This window comes from Lates calcarifer, linkage group LG19, assembly GCF_001640805.2.
Source record: "Lates calcarifer isolate ASB-BC8 linkage group LG19, TLL_Latcal_v3, whole genome shotgun sequence".
Taxonomy (NCBI): domain Eukaryota; kingdom Metazoa; phylum Chordata; class Actinopteri; family Centropomidae; genus Lates; species Lates calcarifer.
The window spans coordinates 23,509,046-23,528,096 of record NC_066851.1 but is presented as its reverse complement, the minus strand read 5'-3'; the positions used below and the strand labels follow the sequence as shown (position 1 = coordinate 23,528,096).

Genomic DNA, 19,051 nt, shown 5'->3' with positions numbered 1-19,051 from the left:
GAGGAGGAAGGGGGGGAGGAAGGGGAGGAGGAAGGGGGGGAGGAAGGGGGGAGGAAGGGGAGGAGGGAGAGGACAATGAGAGAGCAGAGAGGAAGAGGAGGAAAGGAAGGGGAGGACAAGCAATGGGAGAGAGGACTGATGAAATGAGACAGAAGGAGGAAAAGAAGCAGGGAAATCTGATGAAAGAGGGATGGATTAAATAACAACAGAAGAAAAGGAAGGTAGATAGGACAAAAAAGGAAGAGAGGAAGGAGCCTAACCCAGATCCTAAGGATAGATGGCAGGAAGTACAGGGGTTTAACAAGGAACTAAATAATTGAAGGAGGGGAGCAACAATGAAAGAGGGATGGCAAGAAATTTGGAAGAATGAGGGTGGAAATAATAAAGAAGTGATGAAGGAAAGGCAAGGACAGAACAGGAGGATGTAGAGGAGGGAGGTCTTCACAGGTCACTCAGTCTAACTGGATCTAAGCAGGGTCCTGTTTTATCAGTGGACTCAGCTCTGATCATGATGCACCTCACAATCAACTGAGACAGAGTGTGTGACCTGTACGGAGCAGGAGGAGTTTTTGGATCACTTCCAAAATTTTGGATCCATGACGACCTCTGGGTCGAGTGTTGAAGGAGAGCGTGTGGACCGTTTCACATTAGTTGTTCTGGGAAAAAATATACATTTTCTCTTCTGAGGAAATGCTATTGATGTATTTAACACTTAACAGAGGAGCTGTTTGAAGAAATTCTTATTAGAAAGTATTTGAATGGACTGAAGAAATGAACAAAGACAACGAGGCAGAAGACGAAAGAAGAAAGAAATGTTTTAAATCTTTTTTTTTCTCAGCGTGTTTAGAAGGAAAGAGACAGAAGGCCAAAGATGACTCATGGAAAATTTTTACACACACACACATGACTGTCGCAATGAGTGAGAGAGGGACACACAAAGGGAGATGGCATCTAATTAACCAAGTCCAGCCAATTAACCAGCAGCCAATAAGAAATGAGACACCAATCTGGATGTCAACTGGCAGCCAGTACAAAGAGTTTTACAAAGGACTATGGTTAAGAGTGTGTGTGTGTGTGTGTGTGTGTGTGTGTGTGTGACAGGGAGAGAGAGAGGGGGATAACAGGGATCATCAGAGAGGAAATGGAGGAATATGAACCAAAGAATAAAAGAGAAACAAAAAACAGATGAAGAGAATAACAGAGAAAGTCAAAGCTAAACAGAAAATAAAATCCACCATCAGTTTTTTCTTTTTTTCTTTTCTTACCTTGAGGCCGTCCGCCGGGCACGCAGCCTGCTGACTGGCTGACGGGTCCAGCGAGGCCGCGAAGAGCTCGTGCGATTGGCCGGTGTAGAGGAGGCGGGCCTGGATGCAGCGGAGGGCGCGGAGCATCCAGCCATGTTGGCGCCGGATCTGCCGCTGCAGCTGATCCCATTGGCTGGAAACCATATGGAGGATATCCTTCAGACCTGCAGGGCGAGAAACACAGGGATAAAACAGAAGGAGAGAGAGAGAGAGAAACTCTTAATGTTGAATCCAATTATCAGACTCATTTTAAATGAATTTTTCCTGACGTCTAAAAAGAGGAAAAGTTGCAAACTGGTTTTAGAGTTTGTCCCTTTCTTTCTTCTTGAACTGATTCTACTGTTGCATTAGTTAAACTTAAAGAGTAGATCAGATAAAAACCAGAGTTCATCTCTGATATCCAGAGTTTGGTGTGTTTGTTACGGAGACAGCTCTTCCTGCTTTACGTTAACCAAGTAGTTATTCTAACCAAAGCTCTGATCTCCTCCTCTCTCTCTCTCTCTCTCTCTCTCTCTCTCTGGTTGCAAAGATTTGGGAAAATATAAAATTATATTGAATGTTTTTCTCTCTGCCGTCCAGTTTCTGCCCGCTGGCTTTTCTCTCTGCTTTTCTATCTTTCTCTCCCTCCATCTCATTCTTTGTCTTCATCTCTCTCTCCGTCTCTCTTTCGGCTACATTCATATGAGCTCTCCTCTCTGAAGGTCACTCTGTTAATCCTAATATTAATAATGAATGGAACAGAGCTGGGGCTCGGTTATGGCCACCTGTGTGTGTTTCAGTGTGTATCCACTCATTGTGTGTGTGAGAAGGAGATGTGAATGAGTATGTGTGTGTGAGAGTGTGTGCGTACCTGATTGGTGAGAGGTGATGACGGTGAGCAGTGCTTTTCCCTCCTCCATTATGCTCTCCTTCAGAGCGCTGTGACTGTCCACGTTCAGCTTGAAACTCTGAAACAGACAGAGATCATCGACAGAGTCAAGATATTTCTCTACTAATTAAAAAGGTTAAAGTCCTGCTGTTACAAAGAGGTCTGATGGGTCCAGAGAACACAAAGTGAGTTTCAGCTCATCGTTGTCCTGTCCGGACGGTAAATTTGCTCTAAATTTGTTTTGGTTCACCCACAACATCGACCCGGTGTTGTTGTGGCTGCTCTTTTCTTTGTAAAAGCCACTGTTCACTACCTGCTCAGTTAGAGAGCAGCTGGTGAACACAGCAGAGCGTTTAGCAGCTGAAGAGGAAGATATTTCCTCCAGGATGTGGTGGAGACCAAAAACAGAGCGAAAAGAGAGGGAATACTGGACTTCTGTTTGCCTTTGTGGAGACATAGAGAAAGTGGTTCATGTCCCGTTTTAAACCTGCATATATCAGTTTTTGGTATCATCACCTTAAAAGTTAATATTGAAAACTTGTTACAGAACAGTTGCTTATTTCCTGTGCACATCCAGCTGTTACAGAGCAGCATTAGCTTTGTTGCAGTCGTGTCTGCTAAAGGGAAGGCTGCTGCTGCTGCTGCTGCTGCTGGTGGTGGTGGTGGGGGGTGTTAACATAAAGAAAAAGAATTAAGACATAATTGTGTTTGTGTAAATGGAAAAGAGGAAAGGAGAGGTGGACTTGAAATAAAGGGAAAGAAAATAGACGGATGTATGAATGGATGATAAACGAAATGGATGGGTGGATGGATGGAGCACAGAGCAGCCTGAGGCGGTGTTGGGAAACACTCCAGTCAGATCTCTGAGCACCGTTACAGCCTTTTCTGATCTGCTGTGTGTGTGTGTGTGTGTGTGTGTGTGTGTGTGTGTGTGTGTGTAAGCCTCAAGGTGCTCAAGCCTCAAGACTTAACCACTTCTGACATCCTGCTGTGCTGCAATGTGAAACGCTGCACACACACACACACACACACACACACATTCACACTGTAGACACATACTCTCAGGACTATGTGTCTACATGTGAATGTGTGTGTGTGTGTGTGTGTGTGTGTGTGTGATGTAGTCTGATCAGCCTGATCTCAAGGGGAGTCCACACTCATTAATGAAAAAATAAAAGCCTCCTTTTTATCTCTATACAAAGACACTAGTGAGAACAGTGAACATTTAACCAAAATAATATTCATTCAAATATCTGAACCTAAATCTAACTAAAAAGAAACCTGTGCATTAGGTTCGTCTGCTTGTTCTAATACGACAAATTATAAACTATCTGACAACAACAACAACTACAGAAATGAGAATAATAGAAGCATATTTAACCATGCATATTGGTAGTCTTGTGTTATTTCCAAGCGTCCCTCCACACAGCAGCACACTCTGCCTGAGACAGTCCTCCGTCTGCAGTGAGGGATAGACGGGCGACGGCATCAGTCAACACATGACAAGGTCAGACCTCCACACCACCAATATTTATGGAGCAGGATACACACTGTGGAGACGGATGGGACGAGGTGTTTTAACCCCTCACACACACAATAAACACACAAACTCAGAGTCTGCAGCCAGCAGGAAGGAGCTGGGATTCTGGGATTTGAGATCTGATCAGTATTTGTTCTGTAAATGACTCAATATTTGAAATGTAAAAAAAAACAATGGGAAGATAATTTAACAAGTCCAAACCCAAAGATGTTCAATATACAACAATATAAAAGAGAGAACATTCAATCATCTAACAAAATGTATTGTGAAATAACTCAACTGACTCTTTGTTTCAGCACTACACACTTTATATTTGGCTGTACAAAGTTTTTCAGGATGGTGAGGTTTATAAAATAATCATGTGGCGCCTCAGTAACTTCACCGATTGATCCAGACGTCTTTCAAATTCACTCATCAAGTGTAACGTTCTTGTAAAGCTGAGATAAAAACATTTGTCACAGCGGTCAGAAATTATTTTGCCGCTTTGATAATCATCTGAATGATCCCTGTGATGTCGGGTTTGTTCGACCACAGTCTGAGGCGGAAAGTTTCTCCTTGCTAATGGGTGAAAGACAGTTTTAAATTTCTATAACATGACAATGACGACATGACAATAATATGAGACGGTGTCTATTCGACTCAAAGAGAAGAAAGGTTGCCTATCCTGAGCTCAGGAGGAAGTTGAACCCTCAACCCTGCCAGTGTCAGTGCTTCGCTCCACTCATTGATCTTCTCTGCTCTAGTTCTTCCTCTGCGGTAAAAACATCACATCTCATAAAAACCAGCTTTAAAGGATGTGAGCAGATAGCAGTGACACTGTCCCTTACATATTACATTTCACAGATAAACAATAAAATATCACTTTGAAAACCAAACCAGCAGCTATATCTCTTCACAACGCCCCCAAAAACACATTCATATATCAACATTATCCAAATAAAACATGACTGTCTGCATTCTGCAATCATTACTGCCTTGCAAACGTCGTAAATTACTTCAAATCTCACGGCTGATTGAGTAATTTTACAGACTCGGCGGCCACTCTGCCCCACATAATTTCCAGATAAGCTGGTGAAATACCTCACAGCTAATAAACATAAAGTACATCTATCAGCGCTACAGAAAACACAGCGTGACTGTCTGTGTCTCAGGGATAGGGCTGGCTGATGTTAGGAATGAATTAGGTTGTGCAGATTAGCCGGGCTATCGGAGAGCGATCGTATTTCAGCGCCTTATTCCACGAGCGATTCGGCTCCGTTTCCTCCGTTTAATATATGGAGAGCATAGAATCGATAAGAGTAGAACAGCCAGCCATCAATCACACGGTGATAAGGCATGCAGAGCAGCTCTGCTTTTATGCACGTCAGACAACAGGCGGCAATAAGAGGCTGTGTATATGTATTTATGTGTCTGTGACAGAGAGAGAGAAGAGTGAAGAAAATAGAGACAGTCAGTGTGTGAGACAGAAGCCGACAAGGAGAAACTGTTGACGCAAAACAAAACCCACATGACATTTTCTCCATTGTAAGACCCATTAGCTGAGACGAATTTCATGGCCCGTCTCCTTTAAAAGATGCTTCCTAAGAAAAGTGTATTGTCTGGAGGAGCTACCTGTCAACTCATCCATCTGCAGGAAGTCACAATACAACGAGGTAAACATTCATCCCACTGATAAACTGGGACTAGTTAAGTTGAGTTTATGAGCTGTGATAGTTCACTTCAACACGATGTACCAGTTTGTTTTTGACAAGTTATCTGGGTCTCTGTTCGGTCCAGTTCACATGATGTGACTAATCGTTATTCAAACTCACACACCCAACAATTGCTCCTGTTTTCTGATCTGATGGCAGAGTAACACAAAACTGACTTTAAAACTACTTTCTCACTGTTTCAAATCACATCAGCATAACACTTTATAACCTCATAACTGTGACCTGTGACCAGATGAAGGATGTTCGTCATCAGGTGTCTGAATCAGAGAAACAAGCTGACGTCCTGTGTCTACCCAAGACTGCTGCAGATTTTTACCATGAAACTATTCAGTGTTTTAATTGTCAGGTCAGTTTGTTTTGGAGAGGAGGAGACCTCTGTGGAAAAATCATCTCCTGTAAAAACCTCAAAGAAATCCTAACCTAAAAATACAACAATGAAGACAACCCCCCTGAGCTAATTCACAACATCATGCTGTCTCTGTAAATGAACGTCACACCACTCCCACCTTTGCTCCTGACAGAAACAGTCAACAGCTACAGAGGTCTTTGTCAGGTCTTTGAACATAAACGTGTTCAGTCAGTAAGAACTGATAACAAAAGACCACAAGATGAACAAGCTGACCAGTGCACAGTGGTTTGTGAGACACCAATGGTGTGGCCATTGAACAAAATGCAGAGTTGTGGGGAAAACCAACCAAGAACTGCAACTTTGTTAACCTCCATCACCAAAACCAAAACCTCGCCTCGTTCCCTGACATTTCTCTCCTGTGTCTCTCTGATAAAGGAATAACAACAGTTGGGGATATTCACTGGAAGTCACTTGATGGAGCTGAGATTATCAGTTATCGTTTCAGAATGGCCTGGAGTGACACGATCTTAAAAAATATCATAAATGTAACTTCCATTTGTCGACTTGTTATTTCAAGTAAAAAAACACAATCTTCACCTTTTTAATGTAAGTTTTAGAAAAGCATATTTGGGCAAATATGTATTGCAGTCAAACTGGCTGAGTGAGTCCAATATGCAGGTAACTAACCATCCTACCTGCCAATTTTCAAACTGCTAAATGGTGAAGGTAGCAGGTGGATTTCAGGATTTTTCAGCTGCTGTGGCCATTGGGCTAAAAGGTTATAACTCCCTGCTCTGATTAACATACACACACACACACACACATACACACTCAGTGGGGCTGAGAGACGAGCTGCTTCAAAGCCCGAGTGATCAGATTACCTGTTAGCATTAGCATATTAGCCTGGAGCGCAGGGTAGGATGGCCTCAGAAGCCTACCTAATATTTTAACATTGGGGATATTAGCGAGGCGCTAAGAGGAGCGCAGCACTGATACTGAGACTGACATTGAGCTTTGACATTGAGACTGCGTATTGAGCTGAACTGATTGGAGACGTGCACACTCTCTCTCTCACACTCACACACACACACACACACACACACACACAGGCTCAGGTTGATGAGACATGATCTGATCAAAGAGTCTTTGTAATAATGATGATCAAATTGTCTCCATTCAGACCGAGCCGAGCAAAGCTATAGTGGTACAGTGGTATTCCCTGAGGTAGGTGTGTGTGTGTGTGTGTGTGTGTGTGTCAGGCCTCCTCTCTCTGCAACCTTTTATATTAAGTAATAAAGCATGATGCGATTCTCTTTCTCTCTCAGTCCTCTCTCTCTTTCCTCTTTTCCCCTTTATCCCTCATTTTCCCTCTCGTTTCCTCCCTTCTCTTACCCGTCGGTCTTTGTTTTGGGCGTGTTCCTGATGATCAGCTGTTAGATTAATGCAGCCAGTGTAACTCCTGAACACAGGTACTTACAGGTGGGATGACATCACATGTTAATAAACAAATCCAGAAGGCGTGTTCCTCCTCCTGGAGCAGAAGCTAACTACCTCAAACCAGTCTCTCCACTGAGGAGACGTCAGCTGTGATGAATGTAACTAATGTATGTAACTGCCCAGCACTAAAACAGCATTAACGCAGCCTGTAAACAGACTGAATCATTCCAGCAGTGCTCGACATTTTGTTGTGTGTCTACATGTTTCAGATGATGAACTTTCATGGAATTAGCCTGATGTGTTAACGTGGTATCTTTTGCACATTTTGGGATTAAGCAGGTTTATTGTGAAGGCAGTCTCAGACCTCTCTACCTCCCTCTCACACCTCTTTATCTCTCCCTCCCTCTCCCTCCTGCTCCCCCCTCATGTTGCCACCAGTAGTGTGTTGCTGCTGGTAATGGGATTCAAAGGCCTGGATCACCCATCAGACCCAATCAATAGGCCTTTCATTGGCCGCCATCTCTCAGCGCCTTACAAAGAGCAGCCTGTGTGTGTGTGTGTGTGTGTGTGTGTTAGCGTCCTCTCGCCTCACTGATCTCCCCGGGGTTCCGGAAAGACCTGTGCTTTTTCGCTCCACGCGCCCTAAAACACACATATATACACTCACGTACACACACACACACACACACACACACTCGCCAGCTGGACCAAATATTCAACTGGGAGAGCAGCTCCACTCCGCCCACTGCTGCCCTGGAGCTATGTGTGTTTGTGTTTGTGTGCGTTGTATGTTTATGTGTTTGTGTTTATGGGTGTAACAGAAAGCAATATAGAGAAAGAGAGTGTGTGTTTGTGAGAGAGAGACAGAGAAATGAAGAGTGAGAGAGAGAAAAAAAGAGAGATAAGAGAAAGAATGAAACAAAGAGTAACTGTGTCCCTGAAAAATATCATTCATATAAACTACTTTGCATAACTAAAGATAATTAAAGGATAAGTCTGGAGATGTTCTATCCCATGAAAAGACCAAAACCAAAATGAATTCATCCTAACTGAGTACTGTGTGTGTGTGTGTGTGTGTGTGTGTGTGTGTATCCAAATGCTGATATATCTTCCTCCTCTGAGCCACAGAGCTCCATCGTCTCCAAAAACTATTAAAAAGCACCTCTCTGTTACACTGACATGTTCCTTCATCACCACAAACACACACACTGTAGTTTATTTCGACTCGTCACACACACTCCTGCTGTCCTGCTGCACCAAATACTCACTACAGCACCAAATGTGGACCAATCCGCCGCTGAAAATAGTCCCCAACAAATGCACTATTTCTACAGTGACCAGCTGTTTTGTGACCAGTATTAAAAGATCTTCATCTATCTCATCTCAGTGGGGTTTGGACTGAGTCTCATATCCAGATTGTATCTAGATATGATTTAACTGATTACATTACACCTGCTGTTAAATGTGTCTGACTGAGAGCCGATCACTCTGACCAGCTCACGACACATCCTCCTCTAGACAGAGGGAGGCGACGTGAAGCAGTCGTGTGCAGTCTGGGTTGTGTGGTTAATGGCTGCTCGCTGCTTCCTCGCTGGTCTGGAACAGTCGCACACGACGATGTTGTGGACTGACAACACAATTGCATCTACACTAGTGTTCAATGTGTGTGTACGTTTATCTACTAAAGCTCTGTGGTCATGGTTAAATACTGAGAGAGTGAACCGTGTCTCGCAGCACCTGATGGGTCTATTTCAGATTTCCTAACCTTAGCCAAAGTGTTTTAGCGGTCAAAACCTCACAACACACAGGGCACAACTCTTCTGCTTTGACTTCTCTCTATGACTTAAAATGTAGTAAACAAAAAAATCTAGTCAGCATTTCCATTTCCTCTAAAATGTTTTCAGCAAATTAATGTAAACACATTTGTCAGAGACGGAGCTGGAGAGAGAAATCTACAAAGAAAGAAAACTCCGAAAGAAAAACAGAAGAACAGAGCGAGAAACAGATAGATGTAGAGACAGACAAAGAGAAGAGAGAGAGAACCTGGGACTCTGCAGTCATCAACAAAACACACACAATTATACACCCAAACACACTCTAATAACTACAAAGTGCAAGTGTGACTATCGACACAGACACACACACACACACACACACACATGCACACAAACAGGGGAGTCAGTTAGCTAACACGCTATCAACAGTGTTGCAGTTCAAAGTCCTATTAGCAATGCTTTTTCATCCTCTTCTGCTTTATTTAACGAGACGTGCCAATTAGGAGCCGGGAATTCTAATTGAAGCTAACCGCCGCTAACGTTAGCGCTGCTGGCACCCACAACAAAGTCGACACGTGTAAACAAACTAACAAACAAACAAACACACACAGACACAGACACACAGCAGAAATACAAATATCTAGATAAGACAACTTGGTGTGTGTGTGTGTGTGTGTGTGTGTGTGATGCTGTTCTGCAGGGACGGATATGGAGATGTTGATTTGGAAATCTGTCTAGGAACATGCAAATGTATGCAAATAGCACCACTGTGTGTGTGTGTGTGTGTGTGTGTGTGTGTGTAGCTAAAACACACGCCTGTTGTTGTGCATATATGTGTGCATTTATACGCTTATATGCAAATCGCTTTGTGTGTGTGTGTGTGTGTGTGAATGTCTCATTCCCTTGTACTTTTGAATGCATCTGTGATGAGTGCTGCCCTGTGTGTGTGTGTGTGTGTGTGTGTGTGTGTGTGTGTGAAGCCCATATGTTTGTCATAAAGAGTGTGAGTAATTGCCAAAGTGCTTCTCATCTGTGTGAGTGTGTTCATATACAGTGATGCAGCACTCACTGATCTATAGGTGCTTGGTTGGAGGTGTTTTAGTTTTTTTTCTATTTGGTAGAATAAACAAATGAATAAGGGAGGGATGAAAAGAGAGACAAAGGAGAAAAAGGAGAGAAGGGGAGGGCAGATGGTCAGAAAATAACAAACCTAAAATGGGAGGAGAAAGAAAGAGGAGAGCAGAGACAGTGGAACAGAAGGAGGAAGACAAAGAGATGCAGATGAAAACAAATTGGAACAAAAAGAGAGGAATCAGGATAAAAGCAGCGAAGATGAAATGAGAGACGCTCCGTGTTCATCCCAGCGTTTGTGTGATCATCCTCAGCTCAGTGTTATTTTCCCATCGTCCCCCTCTAACATCATCTCTCTGTGTTTACAGGATGCAGTAAACCCTGACCTTTTTTGACCTCCACAAGATCTTCTTCTACTGTCAAACTCAGGAATAACTGTGACGAACAGCTGAGGACCAGTGCGATGTGATAATAATCCCATACTATATAAACAGTTCTGTAAACACAGTTTACTAATGTTAAATTTATAAATGTTTGTCATCATGTCAGTCAGCACCTGAGAATTTGGATGAACTGGAAATGATTCAACTGACCACAATCAATCAGGCTTGTTTGAACCTTTTTATTCTTCCCCAGCCCAGAGGAATCTCTTCATTCTCATATCAGCTGCATCATGATCATATTTCTTCTTGCTTATTGTTTTGTTTGTGTTGAGAGCTACTGAAACAGACACATTCCTTATGTGTGTCGACATTCTCGGCCAATGAAGATGATTCTCAGATACAGTCCATGAGCACCAGCTTCACAAATCAAGTCATCCCGATGCTGCTGCTGGTATTTATTAGAGTGCACTTCATTTTGACTTTGTTTTTTATCAGTATACTACCACTACAGACTTTAAAACATGATGAATGTGTGTTTAGACACTAGTGTGGCAGAGAAATACATTTAAAAAGCCTGTTCCACAGGTGGAGATCCTAGAAACCAAGAGCTACTTCACCTCGTCTGGTTTTGACTCTGGGGACACTGAGTAAAGCAGTAAAAATGTATTTAGGCCTGAGACCATTTACTGCTTTATAGACAAGTGACTGAATTTTAAAATCTATCCTTTGACACACAGGAAGCTTAAGCACAGCCCATTACTGTTTTTCTACAATAAAACACTCTCAGTTCAGACATGCTGACTTTAGAGGCAGAAATTAAACAGACGAGTTTATCTGATGAATATAACTCTGTGGTCAAATCTCAGTGTGTCTATTGTCCTCAGAGGACTTTACTTCAGAGAATTACACACAATTCACAGTGGTGTTAAAACAGGAATAATACAGTAAGCCTGAAACTGTTCGAGAAGAAATACGACATGAATGAAGCTAATGAGAATAAATTTAGCTGTACATTCGCTCATGAGGAGTGTGTGTGTGTGTGTGTAGGGGGATTTTTTTATGTGACAATTTTTCTTTCATCTGATTTAAATTTAATAAAACTATTTTGCATATCAAGAAGGGGATGACTGGCAGTAATCTAATCACATTACAAAGTGCCATCGTAGTCTAAAAGAGTCTGAGCTTTTCAGTCTTCTTCCATGAACACATTCATGCTGTCATGTGCTGCAGGAGAGCAGTAAGCAGACAAACATCTGTGTTTCAACGAGCTAAATTTGCTTTAGAAGTGAAATTAAGTGGGAGAAGTACTTCACATTCTACTCTGCTCCTGCCTCGTGGCAGTGTGTGTTTATTGTGTTGTGCTGTCTGTACTACATACATATTAACATGAGTCCTGAGTCTGTAAATCTGAATCTAAACCTGAAGCGTCACATTGATGAAAACAACAACACATCAGCAGAGTTTGACCTCAGGTGAGTGAGCGCTGTTGCTTTCTGCACAAATGACATCAATGGAGCAACTGTTTCAAATAGACAGTCAACACACAGGCAGCAGGTGTGTGTGTGTGTGAGTGTGTGTCACATGGACACATTCATATGCATGTATCTAAATGCATGTATGCAAATGCATGTTCATACAGCCGTGTGTGCAATTTGCGTATAGATGTGCTCGTACATGGCACGTATGTACATTTATATCTAATTGTGTTTGAGCTCTGACAGTACCTGTGTATGTTCTTCTGTACTTGTATCTCTGTGGGGACCGGTGTGTTAGAGCTCGAGAGTGAGGACAATTTGTCGAGATCGAAGAAACATGTATGCATGCATGTTGGACACTGGTCCTCACTTCGTCACAGAGATATGAAGGGTGATGAAGACTTTCTCTCTCTCTCTCTCTCCTGTCACAAACCTGAAGCTTTTAGATGTACTCAGTGTTGTGCACATACTTTACATCCTTATCTCCAACTGGACAGTTATTTTTTTAGTGTTGCCAATATACTGGCAGATAATGAAAGTTCATTTTTTGAGCGATGTGCTTCCCTGATTCATTTTTCTTATTCAAGTCCCAGAGGAAGCTGTTGACCACAACAATCAGGTTTTTCCACACTGAGGGAATCAAACCCAGCTCCCGCATGAACCTTTGATTCCGGATGTGAGGACTGGGGGTTATGTCAGTGAGGGCCCCCGCAAGTATATCCGTAACAAAAAAAGTGTGTGTGTGTGTGTGTGCTCTCACCAGGTGTGTGTCCAGGTACACCCTCAGGCTGTCCAGCTCCTGTCTGGGCTGCGTCCAGTTCTCCGTGCTGTCCAGCGCCTCCTGAAGCCACGAGATGAAGCCGTCCAACTGCTGCACGAAACACTGGGGACGAGAGGGGGGGGGTTAGTCTGAAAATTACAAATAATAATAATATGTATAACCACTGCTGTCCAGAGCCTGCTGGACTCACATCAAAACAACACAATACACTGCAGAGGATGTAGGGATGAGAGAAAGAACAAAAAGAGGAGAGTAGAAAGAGAAAGAAGAGCAAGGAAAAACAGATAAAAACACATATAAAAAGAGATGGAAATCCAACAGGTAATGGTATGCAACAGGGTGAGAGAGAAACGGCAACAGATTGGAAGGAGGAGAGGATAAGAAAAGGATAAAACAGAGGAGAGGAGGAGGGGAGCGGCTGGACGGAGTTTCAGAGCTGATTCCAGATGAATTAATTCAAGGACAGAAAGAGAACAAAAACGAGACCCGCAGGACGTAACAGGTAAACACACATTAGGATAAATACAGAGAGAGAGATAGAGGCAGAGATACACAGAGGAAAATACAGGAGATTGTTTGTTCTTTCAAAAAGAGGAGCGAGAGACGGTGAAAAGTGCAAATAAAGAAAAGAGAAGAGGCAGTTGGAAACATACGATGCAGAGAAAATAGTGGACACAGTGAAAATCTAGACAAAGAGGAAGGGAATTAAAAATACAGAACAGGGTGAAGGGAGAGGTAATAAATTAGAGGAGAGGATTGAAAAAGACGTAAACATGACTATCAGAGGAAAAATGGCTGAAAGAAGGAAAGAGAAAGATGCAGGTACAAGGTGGAGGATGATGGAAAACAAGAGAGAGGAGGGAGAGGATAAGAAAATGAAACCCCAAAAAAGATGGAAAAAACCAAGAAAATAAGAGAAATAGAGATAAAGAGAGACACTGAGATGAAGAGATAAAGCGAGGGAATAAAACAAAAGAGACACAGAAAGAGACAGAGAGGTATGAGTGACAGTGTGGAGAGTTGAACATGTGTGTCTCATCGCTGGCAGGTTGCCCTTCATGAGAGCACACAGACAGATGGACGGAGAGGAAGACGAAGAGAGGAAAAACAACAGGGAGAAGAAGAAGAAGAGGAGCGCTCGTTGCTTGGTGGAGAGCTACTGCCATCTACTGGCTCAGAGGAGGATTTATGAAGAGGCTGAGGTCTGAAGTCAGAACCTGAAACGTCGTCATCGGACTTTAAAATGATGTTAGAAACAGAGTTATGTAACAGATTCTCCTGATTTCTTTTTCTGTTTGGTGTAAAATGTTGGAATCAGAAGAAGACCAGTAGAATCCATGTGAAATAGCATCTGATCCAGTATTGATTTCTCCTGTTAGATCCACTTCACTCCTGAAGAGGAGCAGAGGAGACAGCTTAAAGGAGGAGTTTAAACCTTCAGTCATGACGAGGAGATGGAGGTGAAGAAGAAGAAAGATGTAAGAGTTTAAACCCTCACTCTGTGAAAGCCGAGTGGAGGTGAAAAGACGAGTTAACACTTGAAGTGAAGATCAGATAAAGACGAGAAAAAGCTATAAAGTGTTTAAATGAAATTTAGAGACAAAAGAGAAAAGAAAGATTAAAGGAGTTTAAGTGCAGCAGGAGTGTAGTGTCTGTACAGCCTGTCACATTCTTTACAGAAGAAGAGCAGTGTTTGTCACTCTCCTGCAGAGCGAAACACCGTGTGCAGCCCCGAACTGTGAAGCCAACACCTGCTGCTCCATCATGTGTTTCAGGTCAGGACGCTGAATGAAGCTTCAGTGAGAGCTGTTTTCATGTAGAGCAAACTGAAACACACCCCAACGATGTATATTACCCATGATCCCCGGCTTCTGGAGCAGGAAGTGCTGTCTCTGTCACAAACACCAAACTCTGTCTCTAACTCTTGATGTTTCCGTCAGTTTCCTGGATCTCAGAGATGGTCTCTGGTGTTTAACTGATCTACAGTTCAGCTTCACTCTGAACTCTCTGGTCTGATTCCAGCAGTTTAAGCTGCTGACTGTCACTCAGTCAGAGGGAGATCCAACCTGAACAACCACAGTTACACAGAGACACAACAGAGGCTCCATCCTCCCTGTTACACTGAAGCTGAGATTTTAAGGTAAAATAGTGAGGTAGTGTTGATTTAAAGGGGCGGAGGCAGGAATGATTCATCACTTTCTGCAACATTTATTGTTATTTTGGCCTTGGCCAAGATAAGGAGTGTTCAAGTGATCTTGGTGGTCTATATAATAAAGACAAAGAATAACATGTCATTAGCACTCGTGTGAGCAGTTGTGCAGACTGTTAAAAGTTGCATCTAATGCATATTCCACCAGTCTGTGGTTTCAGGTGGACGGAGCGCTGCAGGCAGAGACACCTCCACAGAGAACACCACCACCAACACAACCACACACATCCCGTCTGAATAACAAGTGTAACTGTGACTGCAGATCATCAGGAAGACAATTCTAATATTTTATACATCGAGTGTTGTTTTCATATCTTTCACCGAGAGCTATCTAGAAAACTAATGGCAGAGTGAAGGAGGCTGCGGCGAGAAGGTAAATCTGATGGAAATTACTTGAGCTGCCACACGTGTGCATCCACGCTTACACCCTGCCTACAAATCGCCGCACCGAATCTGTGCATGTGTGTGTGTGTGTCTTCATATGGGGATAGGTGCGTCTGCTCGGCTGTAATGATATAATGTGTGTGTGTTGGGTGCATCCCATATGCTTCATGTGTTTGTGTATGGTAATAAAGTGTGTGTGTGAGATATAAGCCTTGACCGATTGAGCGGCAGTATGTTAATTACAACCATGACCCTTAAAACACACACACACACACACACACACACACACATCGATATGACTCCGTCCATCTCTCGGCCGCTCGTTATGGAGGAGAGATGGAAATCAAAAGTATTGATGAGAGGAGGAGAGGAAGAAAGAGGGAGAGAGTGAGGGGGGGGAGTCAGAGGAAGGAGGATGAGGAGAGGATAAGAGAGGTGAGGAAGGAAGGAAAGGAGGAGAGGGAGATAGGGAGGAAAGGAAAGGATGACTGCTTCATCTCTTCCTCCTGTGGTTCAGCTCTTCACCACTGGATAATTACCGTTCAGCTGACGGGGCTTTCTGAAGGACGACGCTGATAGATTCGGACTCAAACTCCCGACAGACGATGCTTGGCTTCGATGATTAATATGTTACAGGCAATAGGTCTGATTCCTATGCACCCAGAGCACAAGACAAACCCAACAGAAGCAGCTCTGGCTGCTCACATGTTTATAATCTCACAGTTTTATCATCTCATTACCGTAAATTCTCACGTTGAAGCTCAGGCAGTAATAATAAAATAACAATTAATCATTAACATCAATCACTAATAAACGCAGAATAAAAACACTGAGGGTGGAATCACCTCTACTTTAATAACTCACACGGCAACTTCAGCTTAATGTATATTTCCACTGAACTAATTTTAGATTAGTATATTTAAATTGCTGTAAAGCTTCTGTCAAGCTGAGTTAAGCAGTGCGGAGCTTTCGTCTCCCCCTTCTGGCAGTGAGAGTAATTACACAAACACAAAGGAGAAGCCACACCTACGGCCGCCAAGTTTCTTTTTTATCAGGAGCATCTGTATCTGGAGCTCCACAGGCTCCACCACACTCCTCACTGCTGCAGCCTACTCCACCTCTGCCGCTACGCTACAGCTCTGGAAAACCAATCGCTGCTGGGTGATGGTGCAGAGGCGTCACCACAGACTCCATGAATGTATATTCATTTATAAGTAAAAGTCCTGAACTGCAGCTTCAGCAGTAATTTGCCACATTAAAAGCCGAACAGTAATCAAGTGTTTTATATTAAACAGTAAAAACTGAGAGAATTTGGAATTTATTGGTAAATAAAAACAGTATTTGTGTGTATTTAACAACTGTTGTTCACTGAACAACATGTAAACATGGAATGTGTTTTTCAGTTAGCATTAACGTCTGTATTTGTATTTATATAAATGCAGCCTTATGTTGAACTTAAAGTCTGTCAAGATCCCAACTTGGCTGCTCAAGTCAGACCTTACATGCTAATTCACCTCACATTATTATCATGCTAGCTGTTAGCAGCAAGCTAATGGATTTGCTTAGGGCTAACAGAACATTTCAGCACCTGGTGAAGGTAAAAGACCAGAACAAATTTAGAAAATGATGAATTTTCTGTGCAGGTTTCCACAAACATTTTGGGGGTTTGAGGTGAGACAGTTAATTTCCACAGCAGGATCACTTATTAGTTTGACTACGTGAACATGTCACACCAAACACTGTGCACTGCTGCGGCGAAATGAAAGAACTCAAGGGGAGAAAAGTTTGATTAGAAATTCATTAAAATTATTTTTAATGGAAAACATGGAACCTGTGCAGCTGATTTGTAGAATCTGGACGAGACGGGACAGACGAGACCGCTGCCTCCACGGTGCGCTGAACAACCACAGTATACATTAGTCTGCAGTGAATTTCATTGTGTGTGCTCTGAATTCTTCTGAAACCTGCTCTCCACTGAAAAGCACAGTGATGCTGAATGAAAGACACAAAGTACAGTGAGAGGACAGGGTTTAAAGACACAGATAAAAAGATAAAGAGAAAGAAAGAAAAGAAATGAGAGAGAGAGGCGGACAGAAAGAGAGAAGGCCGTCTGTCCGTCACACCTGACTGCGTCTCTGAGCTCGTCCCTGGGAGACCCCTCCACTACCAGCTGTCTGTTGCCGTGGGGATAAAGTCATCTCTAAAGCCCCACGATGTTAATGTAATCAATCACACGCACACACACAGTTGGTGATATAGTTTTGTTTCATGTCCGTTAATGTGGTCAGTATCAGCTGAGTGTTTGCTGGTTGGACAGAGACAATTATCTGAAGAAAATCCAGAGAAGTGTCAACATGTTTCAGCATCTTGAGTGTCTCATTTTTTATTTCTATCCTCTTTAATCTGTTTTGTTTCAAGTTAGTGAACGAGGAGAAACAACTTTAAATGAAATTCCAAGTAAAAAGTGGAAACTTTGTTTGAATATTGCACAAAAACATGAACGTGCAGCTACCAGATGAAATTCCACTGTTACAAATTTAATCAGTTTACACAAGAGCAACAAAACAGGGCCTCGATCAGATTTACTCTGTGAAGGTAATAATGAAAACCATAAACAACACAGAGTCTGCATCCATGCTAACGTATCTGTGACACTATCCATACTCACAGTAGCTTTCAGTAACACGCCAACACAATGACAATGCTAGACCGACCGACAGAAGGGCACCGACGTCCCTAGAGCCATGCTAGCACGGCTAACAAAAAAAATGTGGGGGGTAACTTTACTTTAAAGAGGAGCTTTGAAGAATTTCATCAGTCTGACGTCTGTGGAGAATTTCAGTGTCCTGTGCTCCACAGATGAAATGCTTTTCCTTAAATCTTTGACTCTGAAAACTCGGCAGTGTTTTTGCATTGAAAAGGTCACTTTATAGATCAGTTACCAGCAATTTGAATAAAAAACATCTTTATCTGCCACGTCTTTTAAATGAGCACGGCTCAAAAAGTTATCAGTAGTATATTTGTGAAGAAGTATTTACCTAATCAGTTAATGAAGTTTTAACGTTTTTCAAAAAAAAAAAAAAAAGGTTTTTGATAGATTCGAAGACCTTCTGCTGGACTCAGGCTTCTGGACTCCACTGTACAACTCTGCAAACAAATTCACTTCCTGCATCTCTGTCTTAACTTGCTGTTTGTCTGCTCTACCTTTACCTCCTCCTTCACCTGTTTATCTATAGAAACACAAAAGAAAAAAATAATAACCCCCCTCCACCCCTCCACCCCCTCCGCCTCTCTCTTATTTTCCTATCCTCTCTGCTGTCTGTGGGCGTCCCCGCCCTCCCGCCGGGCCAATCAGACGAGTGTTGATGTGAGTCTGTTGTCTGTCTGTCCCCCACTGCTTGCAGATAGGCCGGCGTGCCGCAGAGCCGCCAAACACACAGACACCTCACACTGAGGACACCGACGCCGGCCCAGACAGCACATACAATGTGATCACATGACGTGTAGGACACTTATCTAACTGACGGACTGTTTCTCTGTCTGCTTTTTCTTTAGTTTTCTTTTCTTTTCAGGGAATTTAAAATGCACTTCAGGCGCCGCAGCTCGTACAGCACAATTAGGAACCGGAGATTTCACTGTAGGTATATTTCCTGTGTTGGTCTCATAAACTTTCATGAAACAAGCCACAGATTTACGTGACGTGGACACAAATTATGTGAGGATCGGTTCCAACATCATAAATGATGAGGAGGTCAAGGTCGAG

At 42.8% G+C, this 19,051-nt stretch overlaps 1 protein-coding gene across 1 annotated transcript in view; it reads right to left on the bottom strand.

Annotated features, from left to right (window-relative positions):
- The window catches only part of akap6 (A kinase (PRKA) anchor protein 6), a 169,225-nt gene that overhangs the window by 95,093 nt on the left and 55,081 nt on the right, over nt 1–19,051 (bottom strand). Inside the window, 3 exon segments of the mRNA XM_051078111.1 lie at nt 1,266–1,468; nt 2,155–2,251; nt 12,675–12,797. Coding sequence (XP_050934068.1) covers nt 1,266–1,468; nt 2,155–2,251; nt 12,675–12,797 — 423 coding nt within the window.